At 41.3% G+C, this 22,363-nt stretch overlaps 1 protein-coding gene across 7 annotated transcripts in view; it reads right to left on the bottom strand.

The window, feature by feature from the left end:
* Window positions 1-260: 260 nt before the first annotated feature.
* The window catches only part of col4a5 (collagen, type IV, alpha 5 (Alport syndrome)), a 94,080-nt gene continuing 71,977 nt past the window's right edge, over window positions 261-22,363 (bottom strand). For 4 of the 7 annotated variants that reach the window (XM_035993822.1, XM_035993820.1, XM_035993818.1 and 1 more), the window contains 14 exons: window positions 22,219-22,269; window positions 21,126-21,311; window positions 18,506-18,514; window positions 15,168-15,176; window positions 12,327-12,460; window positions 10,655-10,727; window positions 10,448-10,519; window positions 8,888-9,016; window positions 7,847-7,945; window positions 6,592-6,804; window positions 5,485-5,662; window positions 4,392-4,506; window positions 3,061-3,233; window positions 261-2,075 (listed from right to left, as the gene is read on the bottom strand). In XM_035993822.1, coding sequence (XP_035849715.1) covers window positions 1,994-2,075; window positions 3,061-3,233; window positions 4,392-4,506; window positions 5,485-5,662; window positions 6,592-6,804; window positions 7,847-7,945; window positions 8,888-9,016; window positions 10,448-10,519; window positions 10,655-10,727; window positions 12,327-12,460; window positions 15,168-15,176; window positions 18,506-18,514; window positions 21,126-21,311; window positions 22,219-22,269 — 1,523 coding nt within the window. In that variant the 3' untranslated portion in view covers window positions 261-1,993. The remainder of the gene's footprint in view (window positions 2,076-3,060; window positions 3,234-4,391; window positions 4,507-5,484; window positions 5,663-6,591; window positions 6,805-7,846; window positions 7,946-8,887; window positions 9,017-10,447; window positions 10,520-10,654; window positions 10,728-12,326; window positions 12,461-15,167; window positions 15,177-18,505; window positions 18,515-21,125; window positions 21,312-22,218; window positions 22,270-22,363) is intronic. The other 3 variants (XM_035993819.1, XM_031304251.2, XM_035993821.1) reach the window with 2 other exon arrangements.

Consider the following 22,363-nt stretch of genomic DNA (forward strand, 5'->3'; position numbering starts at 1 on the left):
CTCATGACCCCTCAGCTGTATCTCGTGACTCTTAGGAGGGGCCTGAACCCAAGGTTAGGCTGCAACACTTCTTCCACACAATATTTATACTCAAAATAATATTGGAATAAAATCCTTAACATGTTCACGAGATAGGACATTTTTTTTTTTTTTTTTAGAAGACAGCACTTTGGACATAGTATTTATTTCAGTCTTAAAAGTTTATAACAACTTCTGGATAACATAACATGAAAAACAAAACAAAACAAAAAAAAGAAATAAAAACACAAATACACAGTTTTAAAATCGCACCCCAGGTTGACATCATTAGAATTCATAAAAGCTGTTTTGAAAAAATAAAAAATAACATTAAAATCACAGGAACATTTTTTTTCTCCCCCCCCCCTAAAACAGCTCTTGTAGACGTTCAGTACCGTTGAGTACATCAGGAGTCTGGACAGCTGATGTGAGAGAATTGAAATGTACAGACACTTAAACCTGCGTTTCGACAGGGTCGAGTGGGAACATTTGAACTGATTTTAGATGTAAATTCAAGTCAGCAAAAGTGGATTTGAAGGTTTTTGGTGCAAAAAAAAACAGGCCCCAAAAACTCAGGCCCTCTTTTTTTTTTTTTTTTACAAGCAAAGCCCAGCACCTGGAAATGTTAAAAAAAAACAACAACAAAAAAAACAATATCAAGATGTTCTAATCAAGGAGCCAAGATTTAATTTAAATCCTTTTTGCACAAATATCTGCAACATTCCCCCAATCATTAGACTACCTAAAAAGCACATCCACTTTATTTCAGTTCAACATTTATTAATCCTACAAATTGAATACGAAAGGTTTAAGCGACTGGCATGTTTTAGGGAAAATGGCTCTGTCTGTGCTCAATAGTGAGCTTTACGTTTTCGGTGTAATGCCTGACCTTTGTTTGCGTTTGAAAACAGTGAACAATCTCCCCACAGCCGAATAAAGTTTATATACCTTTTTATCCTCTTTTTTCAAATATATATTTATTATATATAAAATACTGTTTCATTCATAAAAGCCTTACTTTGTACAATATCTGAGTTGATGTGTGTCAGTGAGCAATGAAGTGAATAATGTGTGTGTGTGTGTGTGTGTGTGTGTGTGTGTATGTTTGTGTGTGAACGCGTGAGCTAAAAAGAACCTGGAAAATTGTCTTATAACAAATAGCTGGTACCGATTCAGGACCTAATACACTAAAAACAAAAAAGGTGTTTTACACAATATACACATTTTATTACTTACAAAAAAAAGTTAGGAGAAAGAAGGTGTAGGCTGAGGGTTAGAAGGCGGGCTACAGCAGGGTTAGTACCACCAAATAGAGAAAGAGCGTGTGAATGAAGAGCTAGTAATAAAAAAAAAAAAACTAATAAAAAAAAAACCGCAGTCTCACTAAAGGAAAGCTCATCGTCAGTGCATCTCTCATCTTGGATGTTCCGAAGTCAAAGTGCCGATTTGGATTTGGTAGCCGTGGTGACCATCCTCTCCTCATCGTAAAGGCCATAAACAAAAAAAATAAAAAGAGCTCTTTTGTCTAGAAATGGTACAATATCACGTTTTTCTTGCACCAATGTCATAAAGTGATTCAATAAAAAAGGAGAAAAAAAAGAAACGATCAATTTGGGAAAGAAGGGAAAAGAATGGGAAAAAAAAATGCACTTTTGCTTTTTTCACACATCCATCATGGCACCATATAGTGGATATTTCTCTGCTTTCATTTTGAGGTACTTCTTAAGAGAAAGAAAGAAATGTAAAATGTATTTACGCTGTGTCGTACAGTAGCACCATTGTTTAAGTTGTAAGTTGTTTTTTTTTCCGAAGACAACGCACAATTGGAATTCCACCTTGTTGTCACGTTGACGGCCTATCCGCCCCCTCCCCCCCCCCCCCCCCCATCCCCCTACTTGTTCCTCGTCATCCAATCATCTCTTGATATTGATCGTGCGTCCCCCGAAATGGTGACGTAGCTCGTTGCCATGTGCCGTTACGTCCTCTTCATGCAGACCACGCAACGGCTGACGCGCGTTCGTAGGTTACCCGCCTTGAGAGTCTCCGACTGGGGCTTCCTGTAAGGACCAAAGACAGGGAGATGGATATATGTGTTCATTATAGATAGATAGATAGATAGATAGATAGATAGATAGATACAGTAGATAGATAGATAGATAGATACAGTAGATAGATAGATAGATACAGTAGATAGAATAAAGAATACATAGATCTTTATATCGTCATTGTGCTCAGAGTACAAATCATGAGAAACCATCAGGCCCCTGTCAACAGTCAAATTACAAATAGTTTGGTTTCAAAACCAGAGTTCAACCGTTTAGAAAACAATGATCATTTTGGTATTATTGTCCTAAATCTATCGTTATTTTTCTCTTGTCTTAATGTCACATCTTTTTAAATGCATCTCTTCTGTTGTTCTCCTCCTGACTAGTATATATCCACGACCTTCCACTTCCAGGATTGCTCCGGTGCTGCCGGTAATTCTGCCAGATATCCTTCTTTTTGGCCAGATGTCCGTTTCCTTCCTCTTTCTTTGTGCTGGCGTTCTAAACTCCGGAGGATTCATGAGGACTATGGTTAACTGCTCCTCAGATGTCTGCAGGGTAAATCCAGACAGCTAGCTAGACTATCTGTCCAGTCCGGGGCGCCCGGAGCTCAGTTGGTAGAGCGGGCGCCCCATATATAGAGGTTTACTCCTCGACGCACCTCCGACCTGCGGCCCTTTGCTGCAGGTTTCCCCCCTCTCTCTCCCCTTTCACGTCTTTTACTGACAGCACTACGTGACCACAAACAACAGAGCTACGTGCTGAAATCAGAATTCTCCTTTAAAGAATGCCAATACTGTGGACTAGCCAGACCCTCCTCCGTGGCGCTGTGGAGGAGGGTCTGGCAATGCGAGAGAGACCTCCTGACTAACCCCACATGATCATGAGTAATCAGTTTTGGGCTTCTTGCCAAAGAGCACCTTGCCGTGGACGTGTACTGAAACAACGACAACAGCTCTTATCACTGAACCGTCCTGCTGGCCCCGTGTGTCCGTACCTGAACATCTCAGACTGTTCTACGGTGGCCAGCCAGAAGCTGTAGGAGTTGCCGTAGTAGTTGCACGTCCCTCGGCCGTGGCACTCTATGAACGGGGCGCTGCGGAACTCCTCCAGGCAGGAGCCGGGGGAGGCCAGGGCCTGACCGGAGCCCTCGGCACCCGCACTGGTGTGCTGCGGAGGAGAGGCAAGACTGGTTACACACTGCACTGCACAGACGAAGGTAAAAGTTGGGTTAAGCGTGGCGTTGTGATATTTAGCGTCCTGTAGGGCTGGGCAATGTATCGATATTATAACGATATCGATACATGAGGCTACATATCCTCTGAGATTTTGGACGTTGTAATATCGTGATATGACACAAGTGTTGTCTGTTTCTGGTTTTAGAGGCTGCCTTACAGTAAAGTGATGTCATTTTCTGAACTTAGACTGTAGCTGTTCTATTATTTGCCTTTACCAACTTAGTCATTGTATCTCTCACTTTGTAAATATTTTGTGAAAGCACCAATAGTCAACTAGGAGTGTGCGCAAAAATAAATTCACATTCGTATCTCGATTCAAGCTCTACCGATTCCAAAAATCAATAATTTATATATATATATATATATATTTATTTATTTATTTATTTTTTTTTGATTGTATGTCTACTGCAATCACATGGGAAAAGTAACTACATTCACATACTGTGAATCGTTTTTTTAATTGAGAATCGTTTTTGAATCAAAAATCGATTTTGAATCGAATCTTGAGCCTAAAATCGAATCAAATCGTGACATTTTCCAAATCGTGCACCCCTATAGTCAACCCTACAATATCACCGCAATATCCACATTGTCGTGTTTAGTAAAAAAATCGTGATACTTGATTTTCTTCATATCGCCCAGCTCTACTGTCATGTTTAGGGGCATTTTGTAAACAATTGTGCTTAGTGCAAATGTGTATGTGTCATGTGTAGAGCTGCAAAGATTGATCGATTATTCGGTTAGTTGTCAACTATCAAATTAATCGGCAACTGTAATGTACTACCTGTGAGTGCAAAAAACAATAAAGATATTTTTGCCAACTATTTTGATCATCGATTATTCGGTTTGAATCATTTTTAATGGAAATAAAAAGGAAAACTTCTCTGGTTCCAGCTTGTTAAATGTGAATATTTTCTAGTTTCTTCTCTCCTCTGTGACAGTAAACTGAACATCTTTGAGTTCTGGACAAAACAAGACGTTTGAGGACGTCATCGTGGTCTTTGGGAAACACTGAAAACTGACATTTTGTAGACCAAACGACGAAGCCATTCATCCAGAAAAGAATCGACAGATTAATGGACCGTCCTACCATCATGAAGGAGTAGCCTATCCACAGAGCTTCCCAATTTGAAGGGCAAGTGGGGATCTGGATGGTCTGACTGTGGACTGCGATCACCATGGCTGGGGCTTCACACACTGCACACCTGGACACAGAAATGTCAAATCAAACACCTCGCATGCTTGCCTTTGTAGTGCCTTCCATTCACCTCGGAACTCAGAAGCTGGAGCTGGGAACGACGTCGCCCCCGAGGGGAGCGTTTCATTAAAACAGGGCTTCATAAAGTCCGGACCAAACGGCAAGTCAGTCCGGACCTGGACCATACCTTGTGCTATGAATACTTTATGAGGTGTAACATTTTCTATTTTGAAATACATTTTCTATTGATCAATACATTGTTATATTAATGTATCATTGTCATGTTGACTATACAAGAAAGAAATCGTCAAAAATGTTGCAAAAAGGCGGGAAAAAACAATACTGCTGTACTTTTACTGCATGAAGCTGAGAATACTGCTGTACTTTTACTGCATGAAGCTGAGAATACTGCTGTACTTTTACTACATGAAGCTAAAAATACTGCTGTACTTTTACTACACAAAGCTAAGAATACTGCTATACTTTTACTGCATGAAGCTTAAAAAATGGACCGAATGCTTCTTTTTTTTGTTATCGCCAATTGTTGTGGACCTTTGACCTGGAATAAAAATCAGATGCGGACCTTTGTGATGTGTTTGAGAACCCCTGCATTAAAACAAGTCGGAATTCACGTTGGGGTTAGCTCTAACCAGGTTAGCCATTGTTAGCAATGCCAGTTGATAACAATGCATTACGCCGTTTTACAAACAGCGTAGCAACATGTCCACAGGTAGAAGTTGGACAGGACTGTGTGTACGACTGATTTAGTGAGACACAAAAATAAGACAGAAGTGCTAATAAACTGTATGTTACTACAGCTTTCACTACTGTTGACGCACGGGGCAGCCATGTTGGATTTTGAGCTTGGGCTACTGTGAGGTTGTCCGACTTCAGGAGGCGTTTTTGACTTTGACCTCGGAAATTCCGACTTCCGAGTACAAATGGAGCGCGCAATCCAGCGTCTCCGTCTCCGTCTCGGCCCTACCTGCTGATGAAGGGCTTGATGCCCTCTCCGGTGATGGGGGCCATGGACATGGGCATGGGCTCGGGCGTGGACAGCCAGTAGGAGTAGTCGTTGCGGGAGGCGAAGTTGCAGACGTTGTTGATGTTGCAGAACATGAAGGGCATGGTGCTGAACCTGCGCAGACAGCTGCCGGCCGAGCCTGGAACAGAGCGAGGACGAGGTCAAATAGATGAAGTGCTTTTGATGAAATCAATATAAATTGGGACGGCTTAGGCCCTGATCACAGTTGGCGTCTTTTTTTACAAGAAAAAGTTGACTAGGGTGGTTTTGTAGTTTGAAAAAAAAAACAAAAAGCAGCGTGTTGGTTCCAAAAAGGAGCAGAGGGCGTCTTATGTTGCTATAACAACAGCTACTGCTACAGTATCCAAGAGTGCTATGTGGAGCGGTGCTAACGTTAGATAAAACAAAGCAAGTTCCCCCAACCAACATTCCCTGAACATATCATATAACTCGCTGTGCTCTGACACTAGCACAAGTCTATCTATCTGCACCTTTTCATTTTTTCTTGTTGTTATGGAAACGGGGTCAGCCCTATGTTCCTACAGCCCAATGGTCCCACATTTTTAAGAATTTTCTTTTCACTGAAAATTAGGCCCTATGTTCCCACAGCCCTATGTTCCCACATTTCTAGGACATTTTCAACATTAGGTCTTTTGTTCCTACATTTATTTCCCTTCAATTTAAGCCCTATCCTCCCACATTTTTTAGGGTTAGGGGGATAAAATCTGATACAAATTTATGAAAAAGGAAATGTGGGAACATAGGGCTTAATTTTGAAAAAAAAAATCTTAGAAATGTGGGAACATAGGGCTGTGGGAAAATAGGCACGCTCCCATGGATACGACCGGTCTCCTTACTCCGCTTGTCAAAAAAGCGCTTTGACGCAGGGCGTCTTTTTTTCCAGAAAAGTTACAACTTTTTTCAACTTCAAAAAGACGCCCTGAGCTGAAAAAAAAATCGGTCATTCACTTTATTTTTTTTTATAAACACGGTTTACTCCATAGGATTATAATGTAAAACAGACGCCAAGTGTGAACACTGCCTTAGCAAAACAAAGACCCTCCGTACCGAGGTCCTGTCCATGGGCCCTCTCGTTGCCCTGCACATACAGCAGGGAGTAGCCGTCGTAGATGAGGCTGGTTCCGTCGGGGCAGAAGGGCACATCCTGAGCCTGGCTGTGGCGGGTGATGAGGAAGCCGTGGGCAGCAGAGACGGATCCTGGAGGACCGGGCTGACCCTGTGGACCGTCGGAACCAGGGGGACCAGGGTAGCCACGCTGACCTAAAATCAAGAGAAAGGCATAGGGATGGAACGATGAATCATGAATCGGTTAGAAATCAATTTAAATGTGTAAAGATATATATATATATATATATATATATATATATATATATATATATATGAATCGCGATGTAATTTTTAAACGTCCTAGGGCGTAATCTACTTTAGATTTCACTTGTTTGACTTCAGACGTCACTACGCCTTCCTAGTTTATTTATTTGAAAAGATTTCTTTCTATTTATTCAGTTATTTCGATGTTGCATTTGTTTTAGAAATCCAATTACTATTATTCTTTTTATTTCATTTTTGTTGTTTAAGACAAAAGAGCTGCACTCTGTGACAGCGTGGACACTGCCAGAGAAGCAACAGAGACAAGACTTTCATGTTGCGTTTGAGTGCGCCTCCGTAAGCTTGTGTTGCGTTCAATGTTGTTGTAAAATAGCCTTCTGCCATCTAGTGTTTCTTCTTTTTGTCGTTTAACAGCAAATGACTGGTAATAAAAGTTGTTTTTATAAGTTATTGTAAATAAGCTTTTTTTTAAATAATTTAATTTAACATATGGTCTTAGCAATAAATCCTGAGAGTAATCGTACTGTAAACTTCAAATCGTTAGAAAGGCATATATTACCAACGGGAAGCTACAGTAGGCACTTAGTTATCAGAGAGCGTTTACTTTTTGCAAACTTTGTTATGGTATTGTGCAATTGTGCATTTGGGCATTGTGCAATACATACGTTATTGATCACAGCATGATTTAATTGGAAATGTGCAATCTGGGCAGAATTAAGTGCAATATGAGGGGGAGGATGTGCTGTGGGTTCTTCTGTGAGTGTGGGGAAAGGTAGGGGGGTCTTGTGTGAGGTTTATCGGATGTTTATTGAACGCATTGGATGAGATAATGTAATATAAAGGCTTATCTTATCTTAATTACTGTTGAAAAAACAATTAATTTAATCACAAAGTCACATTATGTTTCTAGCTTGGCTTGTCGTTGCTAGGCTGAGCCAGGTGAGTGGTGATGTCTGCTTCCTGCTTCACTCACCAGGCTGACCGGCCGGGCCGTTGTCTCCCTTCCTGCCGGGCACGCCGCTGAAGCCAGGAGGACCCTCGGGACCAGAATCTCCGGGGGTGCCGGGCTGACCTGAGAGCAGAAAGAGAGAGAGAGAGAGAGAGATTACTTTCTGTTAGACGAGCAAAAAGGTTAGACATGATATCAAGAGTTTGATTTAAAGGGGCGCTATGCAGTTTTGGCAATTTCTTCGCTGTTTTCTCGCTTTTTGCTCGCAAGTTTCTCTATAGCGCTCCCCCTACAGCTTCGGAATAGATATTTGGCAACACTGTCGTAAAAACTCGCTCGGTCAGTCTGCTGTTTCCTCTTTCTCTGTTCCTCTGACAATGCTTTCCAAGCTTTCTGCTTCTTTTTTGCCGGCTCAGCCATGCTACCAGCTACCAGCCGGTTCCTAAATGGACGGATGTGTGCAGTGCCTAAAGCAATTCGATACATCGCGAGACCGGATATCACGCGATCCAAAAGTTGCAAGGGTGGTTTTTCCGCTCACAGGCGCTAGGGGGGAGCGAGACGACCACCATTCAACCCGAAAAAAGTCTGCATATTTCCCCTTTAATAAAAATGAAAAATCATCACTAAAAGTTAACAGAGTGCCATTTGATTCGATTTAGTTGTTCCATTCTTCTCTGACTTAATTATTTTGTCTTCTTAAATGTATCTGTATGAAGCATGGAGCAGCTACAACTGCATTTTATTGTGAAATTCTGCATTTTGTAATGACAATAAAGCCGGACCTTAAACATTATTCGAACTGAACAATGGATAAGCTGAATATATATACTGTATGTATACAGCAAAATGAAAATCATAAAAATTACATTTAAACAAACTTTAAAGACAAAGAAAAACATCACTGCAACAAATAGGTCCGTCCTATTTTCTTAGGAATCTTCTTTCGTAGGAAGAACTCAATTACATGAAAACATAACTATGTATATAAATGTATTTCTCAATTCTGTTGTAATTCTTCATCACCAACTGTCCCGTGACCTTCATCGCGCCGTATTCACTCACCCGAAAGTCCTTCACGCCCAGGAGGGCCGGGTGGTCCCCGACCACCAGGCTGGCCCTGAACACCAGGGGGTCCTCGCTCTCCCTTCACATAGATGGGAGTCGGAGCAATGGCGGGGTCGCCAGGAGGGCCTGGAGATCAAATGTTAGAGAGGAAAATAATCAGTCCGAGGTTCCACGAGACATATTAACTGATTTTAAAGCCAAATCTAAATGTTCTGTGTTGATTTAAAGCTTTAGTGCGTAACTTTTTGATATTAATGAACATCTGTTACATTCAAGCCGTTGCCAAATGAGTTGCTACAAAGCTAATTAAGACTCTCAGCTCGACACAACTCTCTCTGGATTTCTCAGTGTGACTGTGTTCAGAACAGGGTTCATACGCATTTTAACCAATACTTTTCCATGACGTTTTCATGACTTTTCGGCAAATTTCCATGACTATGTATTCCTGAAAATGTCAGACGACATTATACAATAAGAATAAAAATCTGTGTTTAAGTTTACCCTCAGAGGTTTAACAATAAAATGAATGACAATTTATGTGGTTCATAGTGGGATTCGTAATATCGCGCCCAGAATATAACGTTGAGGTTAAGACGACGTGAAAATACATTTATTAATCACATTATTATGCTGTGTTAAAAAAATCCATGACTTCTCCAAAACTTTCTGGGTCTGTTTTTGTTTCCAAAGCCTTTCCAGGCCTGGAATTCGCATTTTTCAAATTCCATAACTTTTCCAGTTTTTTTCAAAATGTATGAACCCTGTCAGAAAATTGTGGTGTCCGGCGACCTTCGCGTGAAGAAAACCGAGTGAAGATAATGACCTCTTCTTAAGAGTCCATCATGTTTTTTTAATCCTCCGTGTCCTCCGTGGCTACTAGCAAATGCGTGGAGGAGGGGGGGGGGCATGCGCGATCACGGAAGGCTTGTATCGTGTGGATGCTCCGTCAGTGTTGTTGTCATTACTTAGAATTCCTCATGGGTGCGACAGTAAGTACGCACTATAGCTTTGAAGTGCTCATATTATGCTTTTTGGCTTTTCCCCTTACCTTTATTGTGTTATATATCTTTTTTGTGCACATTATAGGTTTACAAAGTGAAAAAGTCCACCCCAAAGGGACTTACCATCTCCAACAGAAAACACTGTTCACAAACTGCTCCAAACATCTCTGTTGTAGTCCAGCCTTTACTTCAGAGACGAAGGTGCGTCACTTTGTAAGACATGTTACAATGCTCGATACAATGCTCAAACCGAGCTAGTTAGAGCGGAGGCCCGAAGATACTAGCTACTGCGCATGTGCAACTCCCAACAAAGGGAGATGTCTCACTCTGTAGCTAAAACAGAGAGCTCAACACACAGGGTGAAAAGAGGAGCTGCAGCAATGTGCAGTACAACAAAAATATAGTGTTTTTTGAAAATTAAACCATGTAAACCTATTCTGATATAACCTCTAAATACAATTATGAACCTGAAAATGAGCATAATATGAGCACTTTAGGACCCCGCGGAAGCCCTGCACTAATCACTGTAAGTGAAAAGGTGAATGTGTCGACCCACCTGGCGCTCCGACGTCACCAGCATTTCCAGGAAGGCCGCTGCCGCCGGGGAGTCCCGGGTCTCCCTTTGGTCCTGAAAAAAACAAAAAACAAAACACAAATGAAGCACATGTTTGGGCTTTGCTTTCGACAAATTGACTAAAAATACAGGTTTTTTTGGATCGTAGGAAGAAATCAGAAAAATGCAGTTACAGTACTGTGGACTAACCAGGGAATCCAGGAACGCCGGGCAGACCGATGTCTCCCTTCAAACCAGAAGAACCGGGAAGACCAGAGGGACCCTGGGAAGAAAGAAGACCCGACAGTTACACCTCAGTCCAGAGGTGGAACAAGTACAAAAAATATTCTAGTTAAAAAGCACTATTACTTTGATGAACTTTTACTTAAAGGTGCAGTAGGTAAGACTTATAAAACTACCTTTCTGTCATATTTGCTGAAACTGACCCTATGTTCCAGTAGAACTACATGAAGCAGGTAATTAAAAAAAAAAATCCAGCTCCTCTGGCACCACCTACAGCCTGTAGTGCGATTTGCAAAAATCCACAGCTCCCTGTTCAGATGCACCAATCAGGGCCGGGGGGGGGGTGTCTAACTGCGTGTCAATCACTGCTCATGCACACACATTCATTCTCCCTTGTGGGGGGAGGGTCTTAGGAGACCGTTTTGGGCTTTAGTGGAAAGGTGGGAGGGACTGAGAAGTTGTCGATGTTCACATTTTTTGGCTAAGTCCTGGATCTTCGCAATCCTACCTACAGCACCTTTAAGTACAAGTAAAATTACCGGTATAAAATCTACTCAAGACTGGCTCCATTGTGGGTGGCCATTTGTGAGACCTATTCATATATATGTAAAAAAAAAAAAAAAAAAAAAGACATACAACCAAATCCAGCAACTGCAATATTTGGGGAAGCACCTAGGGAAGCTTTACTGTCACGCACTCAGGCTGATGCATGCCTATTCTCCGTTATTAGCACGGAAACTAATCTTGTTACAGTGGAAATCTAACAAACCACCAACCCATTCAAAATGGGTAGCGTGTGTCATGGCACATCTAAAGCTGGAGAAACTTATGTACGCTACAAGAGGCTCCCTCCGTTTTTTTTTGATGCATTTGTATTTTTGTATTATTGCTTTTATTCCACTTGCTTTTTGGATGACCTTTACACCATGTTGTGTATGTATGTTTCTATTATGTGGTGTGTGTGATTCCATGTTCTTTGGGAAGACACCACCCTGTTTGTTTTTCTCCTTTTTTGAAAATCTCAATAAAAAGATTTGAATAATAATTAAATCTACTTAAGTAAAAAGTAGCTCAGACTAAAAGTTACTTAGTTACTTTAACAGTGGTAGTTTATGGCATGCAATTTCTTACTTGCAATTTTGTTTTTTTACTCAGTATTGGATGTGATTTAAACTGTAGCAAAGTACAACACTTCAAACAAAACATACTTAAGTAAACGTAAAAGTACAGATTTTTTTGGCCTTGACCAACTGCCATGCTTCGCTCATTTGCAAGCCATGATGTATCCCTCTTTCTCATGGGTGGGCCAAATTCTCTGGGTGGGCAAAGCAGAGAAAGGGGAGGTAACCTTTCTCCTTATGAGCTCATAAGGAGCACATTCCAGATCGGTCCATCTGAGCTTTCATTTTCTACAAGGCAGAGCAGGATACCAGAGCTCGGTTTACACCTATTACCATTTCTAGCCACTGGGGGACCATAGCCAGGCTGAGGGAACGCATATTAATGTTAAAAAACCTCAAGTGATTTTTTCATGCCATGGGACCTTTAAAAGTACAGACAAAAACTACTCAATTACAGTAACGTGAGTAATTGTAAGTCGTTACTTTTCCACCTCTGAATTCAGTAAAAGGTATCTTACCGGGAATCCGGGAACGCCGCTATCTCCCTTCTGTCCGGGGAAGCCAGGCTGGCCGGGAGCGCCGGGGATTCCCTTCTCTCCTTTAACGCCGCCGCTTCCTGCGGGCCCGCGGGGACCCTCGGGACCTGGTGCACCTTTACACGCAGCCGGCAAAAGTCAAAGGTCAGGTACAGAATGACTACTGACTAATTAACACAATAATGTTTCCTCTCTTTAAATTCCTGCCAGGATCAGTTTGGTTGCCATTTATCAAGTCGCAAGTGAGATTTTAGAAGTTTTTTTTTTTGTGTTGTCTTCGCGTCAACCATGAAGTTGTTGTCTTTCCGGGTCAAAATTGAAAATGAACTTTTGGTAACACTTTACTTGAAGGTATCTACATAAGAGTGACATGACACTGTCATGACACATGAACCATAACCATAACTTGTCATGACAAAAACTGAATGACACTTAATAAAAGAAGCGTTATGTCATAAACGTTTATGACTTGTTTACAATGTTTATGACACGTTCATGACAGTGTCATGTCACTCTTACTGTATGTAGATAGCTTCAAGTAAAGTGTAACCAAACTTTTTTTGGCGCTTTATCCAATGTTTTTGTCCCTTTTTTCTATGCTTTTAATGTTTTTTTTTAAACGTTTTTCTCAGCGCTTCTTTAAATTCATGGTCAATAAACCTAATTTATATGACATTTTAGCAAATATTTTAGTTAAAAAAAGCAGAAATTATGAATTATTTAGACTATGAGTTAAGATCAGAGGATGTTGAGTGGATCACAGACTGTCAAAAGTTTAGTCAGGGTACGGTTTTGAAACCATTTAAACATTCTCTTCAAATGCTATAAAATTAAATAAAAGACCACAAATTTAATGGAAATAATCATATTTTTTTTTAAATGTTGTATGGGTTCCGTACAATGTACATCCATGTTATTTTTGGGCAATTTGTTTGAAAGAAACCCATATTTCTGATGTTAAAAACTTTGAAAATGGGCCAAATTTGAGCCGAGGACAACACAAGGGATATGAAATGTTGTTGCCATGTAGTGGTTGACATTCTTGGCTCGTTTAACTGGAAAATATGTATTAAACCATATTCTCACTCCATAATTTAAACTGTATAGACGGGAACTAAAATGACCCAGACCGTGTGTTTTTTTTCTTTTTTTACAATGCAGCCACTGAAAACAGACTTGTGAAATAAACAAATCATGTACAGTATATCTCCAGCCTTCACAAATCACCTGCAGGTAGCAATATTATGTTAAAAATAACTATTTATAATCATTTGTTAAGTTTTAAAACACAGGAAATAGCTTAGATGTCTACATGAGTTCAAATCAAACAAAACTGAAGAGTTTCATCATAGAACTAGCTGTAAAAAAAACCAACTTATTATAAAAATATAATATTCATTCTGATATAAGTTGGTGTATTGTGTGACGGCGTATTAGAGACATTGCAGGTAAAAGAAATAAAAAAATGATGGAGCTGGGGGAAGGGGGGTAATATTCAAAGAAAAAACTCAGAATCCCAGAGATTAAAGAGGCAAATTTATGAGAAAAACTAAATCCGAAAAATTGTGTTTTTTTTTTTTTTCAACCTCATCATCACAGATGCCACCGCTTGCTGTGTATTACGCCTGCAGTGGATGACCTAATGAAATTATAACTTGCAATTTAATTTTGCAATAAGGAAACACTTGTAATTTCAGCCCGGAATCAACATATTACATCCTGATTTGGATGAGGCGATAGCAGTGGACAGATGCAAAATAATCGCTAGTCACAATCAAATTTGACTTTATATTCTCTGAGAATATCCAAGTTTTGTTGTCGGAATATTACCCCCCCCCCCCTCCCCGGTTCCGTATTGTTTTTCTAATACGCCGTCTCAGTGTTGCTAGGGAACATAAAGTAATGTTGCAAGGCATCTTGAGCCCTTCATTGACGCATTTTACATATCATTTCAGTTGTTTCAGTTCAGTTTGTAGTCAACATTTCTCAGAGACAAAGCTGAGTTTCTGCCAGTTTGCAAACTAGCTTTATATCCACCAATGAGCAGGGCCACACGGAATCTGCAGATGCAGAATTGCGCGGGTTTTTCCGCAGATTTTAAACAAATACAAATAATCTAAAAATAAAACCCGCAGATTTTCTTTCTGGATCACCGCTGAAAACAACAAGAACAATCTGCAGATTCTGTTTGGGACTGCTAATGAGAGCATTTGTTTCCTAAAGAGCAGCTTTACCGCAGAAAAACTTTTTGTCCGTCAAAAATGGAAAAGAAGAAGCAGAAAAAAAAACCCAAAACACAATTTTGCTCTTTCAAAATGGCAAGAAAACATCAGAATGATAAATCCTCAGTAACACAATTGGAGTAAACGTTTGCTTTTATGCAAAAGTTAGGGTGATTATGATCAGTCCTGAGTGTCCAGCCTGTCCTGCGGGGTAAAGAGAGGGTAAAAAACCAAACAAAAAAACCCTGCAGACATCAACCCATTATCTGATTTTCACTCATTCTCACACTCTCCATGAAGTGTTGCTCCTAATTAAAAACAGATACCACAATACTAAACAATGTGTAATGATACAAATCAAGAGATCAGGGTTGGGATAAATGCATCTGCATAACAGTAGGTTGATGTCTTTGAAATTCAATATCTCAAAAGGATTTAGCCAGAAAAAAATAAGTGTAAATTTCAATTCTACAAATTCAAACTTTTAAAGTTTGAAGTGAATCGACCTCAACGCCGTCATGAGACACATTAAACCGTCGCCCGTCGTTTCCCCCCACAGAGCACAGCATGTATCAAAACCATCAAACCACTGGAGTCTAACCTGAAGGACCTAGGTTTCCCAGAATTCCCAGGTAAAGCGGAGCCCGGTTGATGGCACAGGGCAACAACAACAAAAAAAGAAGAGGAGGTTTAGACAAGAAGCAAGCATCAGTACAGGAACACAGTCAGACTAAACAAGATATTTTTGTCTGTAAGTAGCGAGGACGTATTAACCAAAAAGGCTACTGGACAACTTTGAAGGCTTCGCTGCCGTTTGCTTGTAGTCTCATAGATAGTTGATATTTATGTAATGGGGAGGATAGCCTACTGACTGTGCAGCTGTGGATTTTAAAAAGTGATAAAAGTAGCACCCAACAGCGCTCCCGTATCTCAACATTTGCACCGAGTTCACTGCTGAGGTTTTGAAAGGTATGGCTCCCCCTGGAGGTCACATATTACGCCTACTAATTTGTGTTCTCAAATTATTCATTTTCCGTAGTCTCACTTCTCCATAGTCTCACACACACACACACACACACACACACACACACACCGAGGACCCAGTTAGTGCACCCTAAGCACGATTAAAGGGATAGTTCAGATATTTTTTTTTTTTTATAAGTGTGGTTGTCTGAGCTATTTATCTATAGTGTGTTAGCTACAGTAGATGGCGGTCGGCACGCCCCCAGTTTGGAGGAGCAGGCAGGAGTACCGACACGGAAACTAAGCTAATGTCCTGCTGTGGACGGGGGCAGCTGCTAAACACATTTTAGACACTTAAAAACATCTATATCAGTTTAAAGGTGCTCTAAGTGATGTCACGCGTTTTTTAGGCTACAACATGTTTTGTCACATACAGCAAACATGGGGGGGGGGGGGGGGTGTTAGTGCGCTGAAGCACAGAAGGGAGGGGGCGGGATGAGGAAGGAGCGGCTAGTCTTCGTTTTGTTTGAAAATACTTTGAACGTCAACAAGAAGTAACGTCACCCAACATCGCTTAGAGCACCTTTAAGTGTACGCTATATTTAGAAGTTTTTCACAGCTTTACCTTGCTGCTACACTGCCCTTTATGACTGAAACCGTTATCTCTGTCCTCTTCAAAGCCACCAGACTCCTTTAACAGAAACAGAATCATTTTACCGCGCAAAGCACGGTAGTTGCCGCTGCCGCGATCGGTTAGTTAGTTTGTGTTTTTGTGTGACTTTGGAGAATTCAAACGAACTTCAAAGCCCAGTTCAGTCCAAAGATTTATGACGAGACAAAACCGTTTTAGAACGTTGCAGGAAAAGTCGTATTGGTCTGAAGCGGCCCGTCTCAGCTGGACTCAAACCAGCTGATGGTCTCGCTGCGACTCAAGTCACAGAGGCTGGTTTTAGAACGTGAGAGGACGTCACCTGTTCCAACAGCCAACAGAGGAGTCAGCTGGTCAACTCAGCTACCAACTATAGAAATAAAATGATCCATAATCCATTTTATTCCTATGTTACAAACTGTCAACTGTTCGAACTGAAGAGAGTTTCAGACGGAGGCTCAACGAGCGAGCACGGTACGCGGTGGAGCGAGCTAGAGAGTGACTGAAGAGAGGGAGCGGCGATAGAACAAAGCCGTGAATCAGAGAAATAAAAGGGTTTTGCTGATTCATCACTAGAAATGCAACTGTAGCAAGCATCTCACTATCACTGACGTTATCCACATTCATATTTTTAGACGCAACAAATGATGTATCCAGCTACAAAAAAGCCTGAAAGTCGGAAGTTAGAACGGAAGTACAAAGAGTCGTTGCTGTGGAGATGATACACTGTCTGGTCTCGTTAATACACCTATAAACTGGCAGGTTTTAGACATGGATGTATTAAGAGAACTGGATACAGTGTTCGGCGGGAAGCCCCGTACATTCCAATGAGAGTGCTCAAAAGTGCATAACGCAAACATGGAGCTCGGATCTTCCGCGTTGACTGGCCCATGACGTCACGACGGACATGCGCACTACCAACCAAGTTTGTTTGTGTTGTCATAGCAACACGCTCGATCATGAGCTTCTCTCTCGTGTCTCTTAGTGGCGAACTCATGAACTTGCCTTTTCATTGTAGAAAATATTCACTAAAGTTAAACATTGTGTTTTCGTTGTTCCTGATCGTTTACATGCTTAGCTAAATAAACGATGGATGCATTTAGACAACCAAGGAGATGTAATTATGTCGTGCTACTAGCTAGCGCTAGCTACTAAGGTTAGCCTGCAGTTTCGTGAACAGAGCTTCTCTTAATAACATCCATGGCTTCATCTCTCATCCACGTTACAGGCTTTACAGCATACATACCATGGATGTATTAATAGAACACATGGTGAATTACAACCATTAGCGTTAGCATTATCCATTATTACAGCTACAGGACCTCGGGAGAACAGTCATATGAGCATGCGCAGTGCAGTCTGTGCGTTCATAATGCCTAGTTTAATAACTCTGGATTCGGCTACTAGTAAATGTTAAAACGTGACAACAACAAGGACCCTTTAGGTGTTTAGTTAGTTTCTTTCTGGGCCATGGGGTGCAGTTCCACCCTTATCTGCTAAGCCCATGGCTTTAAGACATGGCGCTCTTCCTGGGGGCTTGGTTTTAGAACGTTGCATACCGGCGCGTTGCAAGTACTTTGGTCTCAGTCGCACTAAAACACAAACTAACTAACCGATGGAGGCAGCGGTAGAGCAGCAACTACCGTAAAATGACTGTTTTTGTCAAAGGAGTCTGGTGGCTTTGTCACTGTTAGCATGTCGCATTTAGCATGATAACATTTCAGTCTCAAAACCACTGCAGACATTTTGTCTTGTTTTTCTACTATGTGACCACCCGGGAGAGAGACTCTTAACAGCGAGTTGGGGGGACATTTTTCAGATTTGGGAGATACTGGCTGCTATAACAAAAACATTTCAGCTCTAGTATGTTTACATCATAACACCATTTCAGTAAAATCCATCAGAACTACAATTCCAGTATGTGACACTAAAAACAAAGATTTAACCTTTCAGGTGAGTTAGTTATACGGTGCTCAAACTGTACGATGCTAAATGCATAGCACATTCTGCTACGTTAGATTGGTATTTTTCATGCTACTTGTGCCAGAAAACAAGCGAGTTTTAAACTCTACTACTGTGTGTGATTTATTATTATCATCATAAAACAATTTATTATTTTTTAATGGTGCTTACTTGTTAAAAAGGTGCATTAAACTACCATCAGTGTGCATAGAAAGTGAAAGAAGACAGTCATTAGAAGAAGAAATAAAGAGTGAGGGAAGAGAAAATGCAGCGATTTCCCAGTAGAAGTGTGTTCCCTTTAGATCAGAGGGTGGGGTTAAACTGTAAGGAGCGTGCAGGAGACGTCTGGACGCCGTTGGTCTGACCTGCGGGACCTGTGGTGGCCGGATGCACGTGTCATCACATGAGGAGGCGGGGCCACACCGCAGTGGGTGGGGCCAAGCCACCGGAAACACAGGGGGTTAAATGTCATAGCTTCATTTTGTCACCCTGATGCGTTATCATGGAACCCACTGTCGTTCTAGGCAAGATCCGTCCGTAGAAATACATTTCTATGTACCCGCCCTTTAATAGCATTCGTGTGCTACAACTGGCCAGGCGTCCACGCTTGTGCGAGGTAATGGAACCCGATTTGTTACGGGCCTATCCACTGGCCAATCGGCTATCCTAACCTTAACTACTCAAAGTCAATGCCTAACCTCAACCAATCGGGCTGCTTCGTAGGGCGGGTCTTCCCTAGAACTGCAGTGGGATCCATTAAAACGCCACCCTGACACCCACAAAAACACTTTTTACTAGCCTAACACAGTGCTGGTGTGAACATTTGCATATAGAATCTTCAGATGGACCTGACAAAAAGTTAGCAAAATAATTTTGCAATGTTGTACTGATTGTTCAAATGGGTGTAGCCTATTAAATCCCCCCCAAAAATGCATTAACACTTTAAGAATGGATGTAAAAAATGAATGTAAACGTGAAATTTGCATTTTCAATTCACTACAGACCTTGCCGCTCACGCCTTGTAATATTTCCCGGCGGGAGGCCTGGATCCCATCCCAACTGCTTGCAGCTTGAATTTGAAATGTATTTTTACTTGTATTTTTTGTGTAAGTTTACCGTGTGAATGCTGCTAAGTTGTAGTGACGTGAACGTGGAGTAAATTCATACACACACTAGACATTGAGAATTACACCCGGTTATTGCACGTAAACTTTTCCAAATTTGGTGATTTTGATGATAAACTAAAGGATGAAGTCTTTATTTATGGATTGACCAATGCATCCTACTACTTAAGTTTAAAAGCCCATTTGATTAGGCTGATATTGCTTTGTCACAAAGCTGAAAACAGGGCATTTTTTCTTAAATTGTGTTTTCACACAGAATGGCAATAATATAAAAGTTTATTTTATTTTCACTCAAAACCACTGCACTGGATGCTTGTATTATACTGTGTGCACGATCTATCTGAGGCGTGCGCAGGCCTGTCCACTCTTTTTTTTTCCAGCATTGTGTTAGGCTTTTATTCTCAGTTTGTGTTGGGACAAACAGTGTCCATGCAGATGAATGATTGGTGGGACGAAAAACACGAGACAGCAAAGCCTGACGCAAACCCAAACACTCCCAACTGGACTCTTATTGTTTAAGGTAAAAGGAGCGAGCCATATCAGTACCAATATTATTACCCTTAATAACTCACGTTTAAAAGGCCCCGAAAGCCTGTTTCTTAATCATCTTCTTACTATGAGCAATTGTTACTGTTTTTTTTGTTAGGTCTGCTCAATTACGGCAAAAAAAATAAATAATCAGAATCACGATTAATTAACACAATATCATATTGACTTTTGACAAAAATCTTTAACAATGGATTTTCGTGAACTTTAAATATATAATTCAGATGCAAAAAAAAAAAAAACATGTAAAGAAATGAGAAAAATAATATATAAGTATATACACATTTGTTGTTTGCTTATGTTGCCTGATGAAGCTGATTAGCGGAGTTTTTGAGTGTAAAGCATTTTAGTTTTTCTTTTAGTATTGCATTTAGTCATTAAATATGTAAGGTTTTGGAGAAATGCTGAAGATTTGAAACCAGATTTCCAGAGGCTTTTGTGTACTGAATCCCGTTCAATTCAACAAACAAAGTCTATCTCGAACTCTGTTTTGAAGAAGCGAGTTTCTTTGAGTTTGTCTCAGGCTCAGCTGTTTCACACCAACATTTCTTCAGAATGATCTCACACGACCACAAACACTGGACACACACACACACACACTTTACAGGACTTCAGGGCTGTGGAGAGACGGATAGATACAGCTCCCCCCCCATCGTGGGATCAGGAGACGAGGGCAAGGGTGTGAGGGAGACATGAGGACGGATAGATGGATGGATTGGTGGATAAAAGACAAAACTGGATGATCTTGAGACAACAGAGTGCCATAAACACAACATGCTCGTTTTTTTTTTTTTGAGGGGGGGTGTCAAACCCCCCCCCCCCGGTGACAAAGAGTGATTGGTACGTGAGGAGCACCCCCGACATTTCCTCATCCGTGCTCAGTGTTGCTGACAATGATTGTTGACAATGTGGTGCTCAAACAGTGACTCTTTTTCGCCGGTGGTGGCCACCCCCATGCAAATCAACCGACATGGAGATGAAATCATTCACATTTAAAGTGCACGTTTTCTGCCGTTTTGCTGTCTGGTTTTCGCTGAATGAGCCCGATTCACAATACCCATCATTCAGCAGCGCTGGGTTTTTTTTTCTTTAGTTTGAGTAAATAATGTCTGATGTCCCCAATTATATTGTTAATCACAATTATTTCTGAGACAATTATATTGTGCCGTCACATTTGGAATTGTTACAGCTCTAGGTGTAGGTGAGTATAGCAAACCACCACTCACTCTAGGTGTGACAGGGTTTATCAGAAAACCAGGCAGCACTTTTCTGGCAGTACGTGTGGTGACGAATACTACATCAATAGGTGCTTTACCTGCTCGTCCGGGAGGCCCAGGGGGTCCTTGTGCTCCTTTGGGGCCCAGCAGAGCCTGACCCGGGGGCCCAGGAGGGCCGAGGTTGCCGGGAAGACCAGGGGAGCCGGGGTAACCGGTCTCTCCTTTAGAGCCGGGGAAACCAGGACTGCCAGAGGGGCCGGGGGGACCGGCGTCTCCCTTTGAGCCTGGGTGAGAGATACAGTAGAGCTTGTTATATCAGTGCAGCGACAATAATCAGGACAAACTAGCCTCTTACATAAAGGGGAGGGTTACCAGTGGTGAAGGAAGTACTAAGATCCTTTACTTAAGTAAAAGTACTAATACCATACTGTAAAAATACTCTGGTACAAGTAAAAGTCTTGCATTGAAAATGTTACTTAAGTAAAAGTCTGTAAGTATCATCAGGAAAATGTACTTAAAGTATTAAAAGTACTCAATGCAGTATCCAAACAGTGATGTGTTTAATGGTCTAATCATTACAGCTGGACTTGTAGGCCGTTATATTGTTGGATTATTATTATTATTATTGGTTATATTGCGCAAAATATGCGGGGCATGCATGATTTCATAATCCCCGCATTTTCGTTGCAAAAAAGTCATATATATCATATGACATATATCTTAGCAGAAAGTTGAAAAATGTTGCATTTACTTCACACAAGAGCAGCCATTTTCCCCCATTGCCATGGGAACGTTATGAAGTGACGTAATTACGCGACGTGAACATCACGAAAAGCTGCAAACCCCGCGATGAAGCCATGATGAAACCGCAGTTTTTGCCAGTTTCCGCAATTTTTGCAAGTTCCCGCAATTTCATCGCATAAATATCCTGCATATTCCATCGCATTTTTAAAAAAAATATGCCGCATAATCAAGGATTTTTGCCCGCAACAATCACAAAAAACTCGCCTTTTTCTGGAAGGACTGATAATAACACATTGGGCCCTATCTTGCACCCGTCTTTGCTAGTTCAAGGCAGACGCAGTTGTCAGTTTCCCGTCCAGCGCCCGCGTCTTTTAAATAGCAAATGCACCTGCGCCCATCTGTGCGCTCATGGGCGTGCTGGTCTTGCCAGCACTGATAGTAACTCACCTGGCAACCCTGGAAGCCCCGGAGCACCGGGTCCGCCGTAACCAGGAAGCCCTGGAGACGAGAATCAGAAGTGGATCAAATCAAAAACAAAACGTGGAAATCTTGAATTTAGTCATCTCTTTCTCCGAGCATGTTGTTGACTTAC

This window comes from Sander lucioperca, chromosome 17 (genome assembly GCF_008315115.2).
Source record: "Sander lucioperca isolate FBNREF2018 chromosome 17, SLUC_FBN_1.2, whole genome shotgun sequence".
Taxonomy (NCBI): Eukaryota; Metazoa; Chordata; class Actinopteri; order Perciformes; family Percidae; genus Sander; species Sander lucioperca.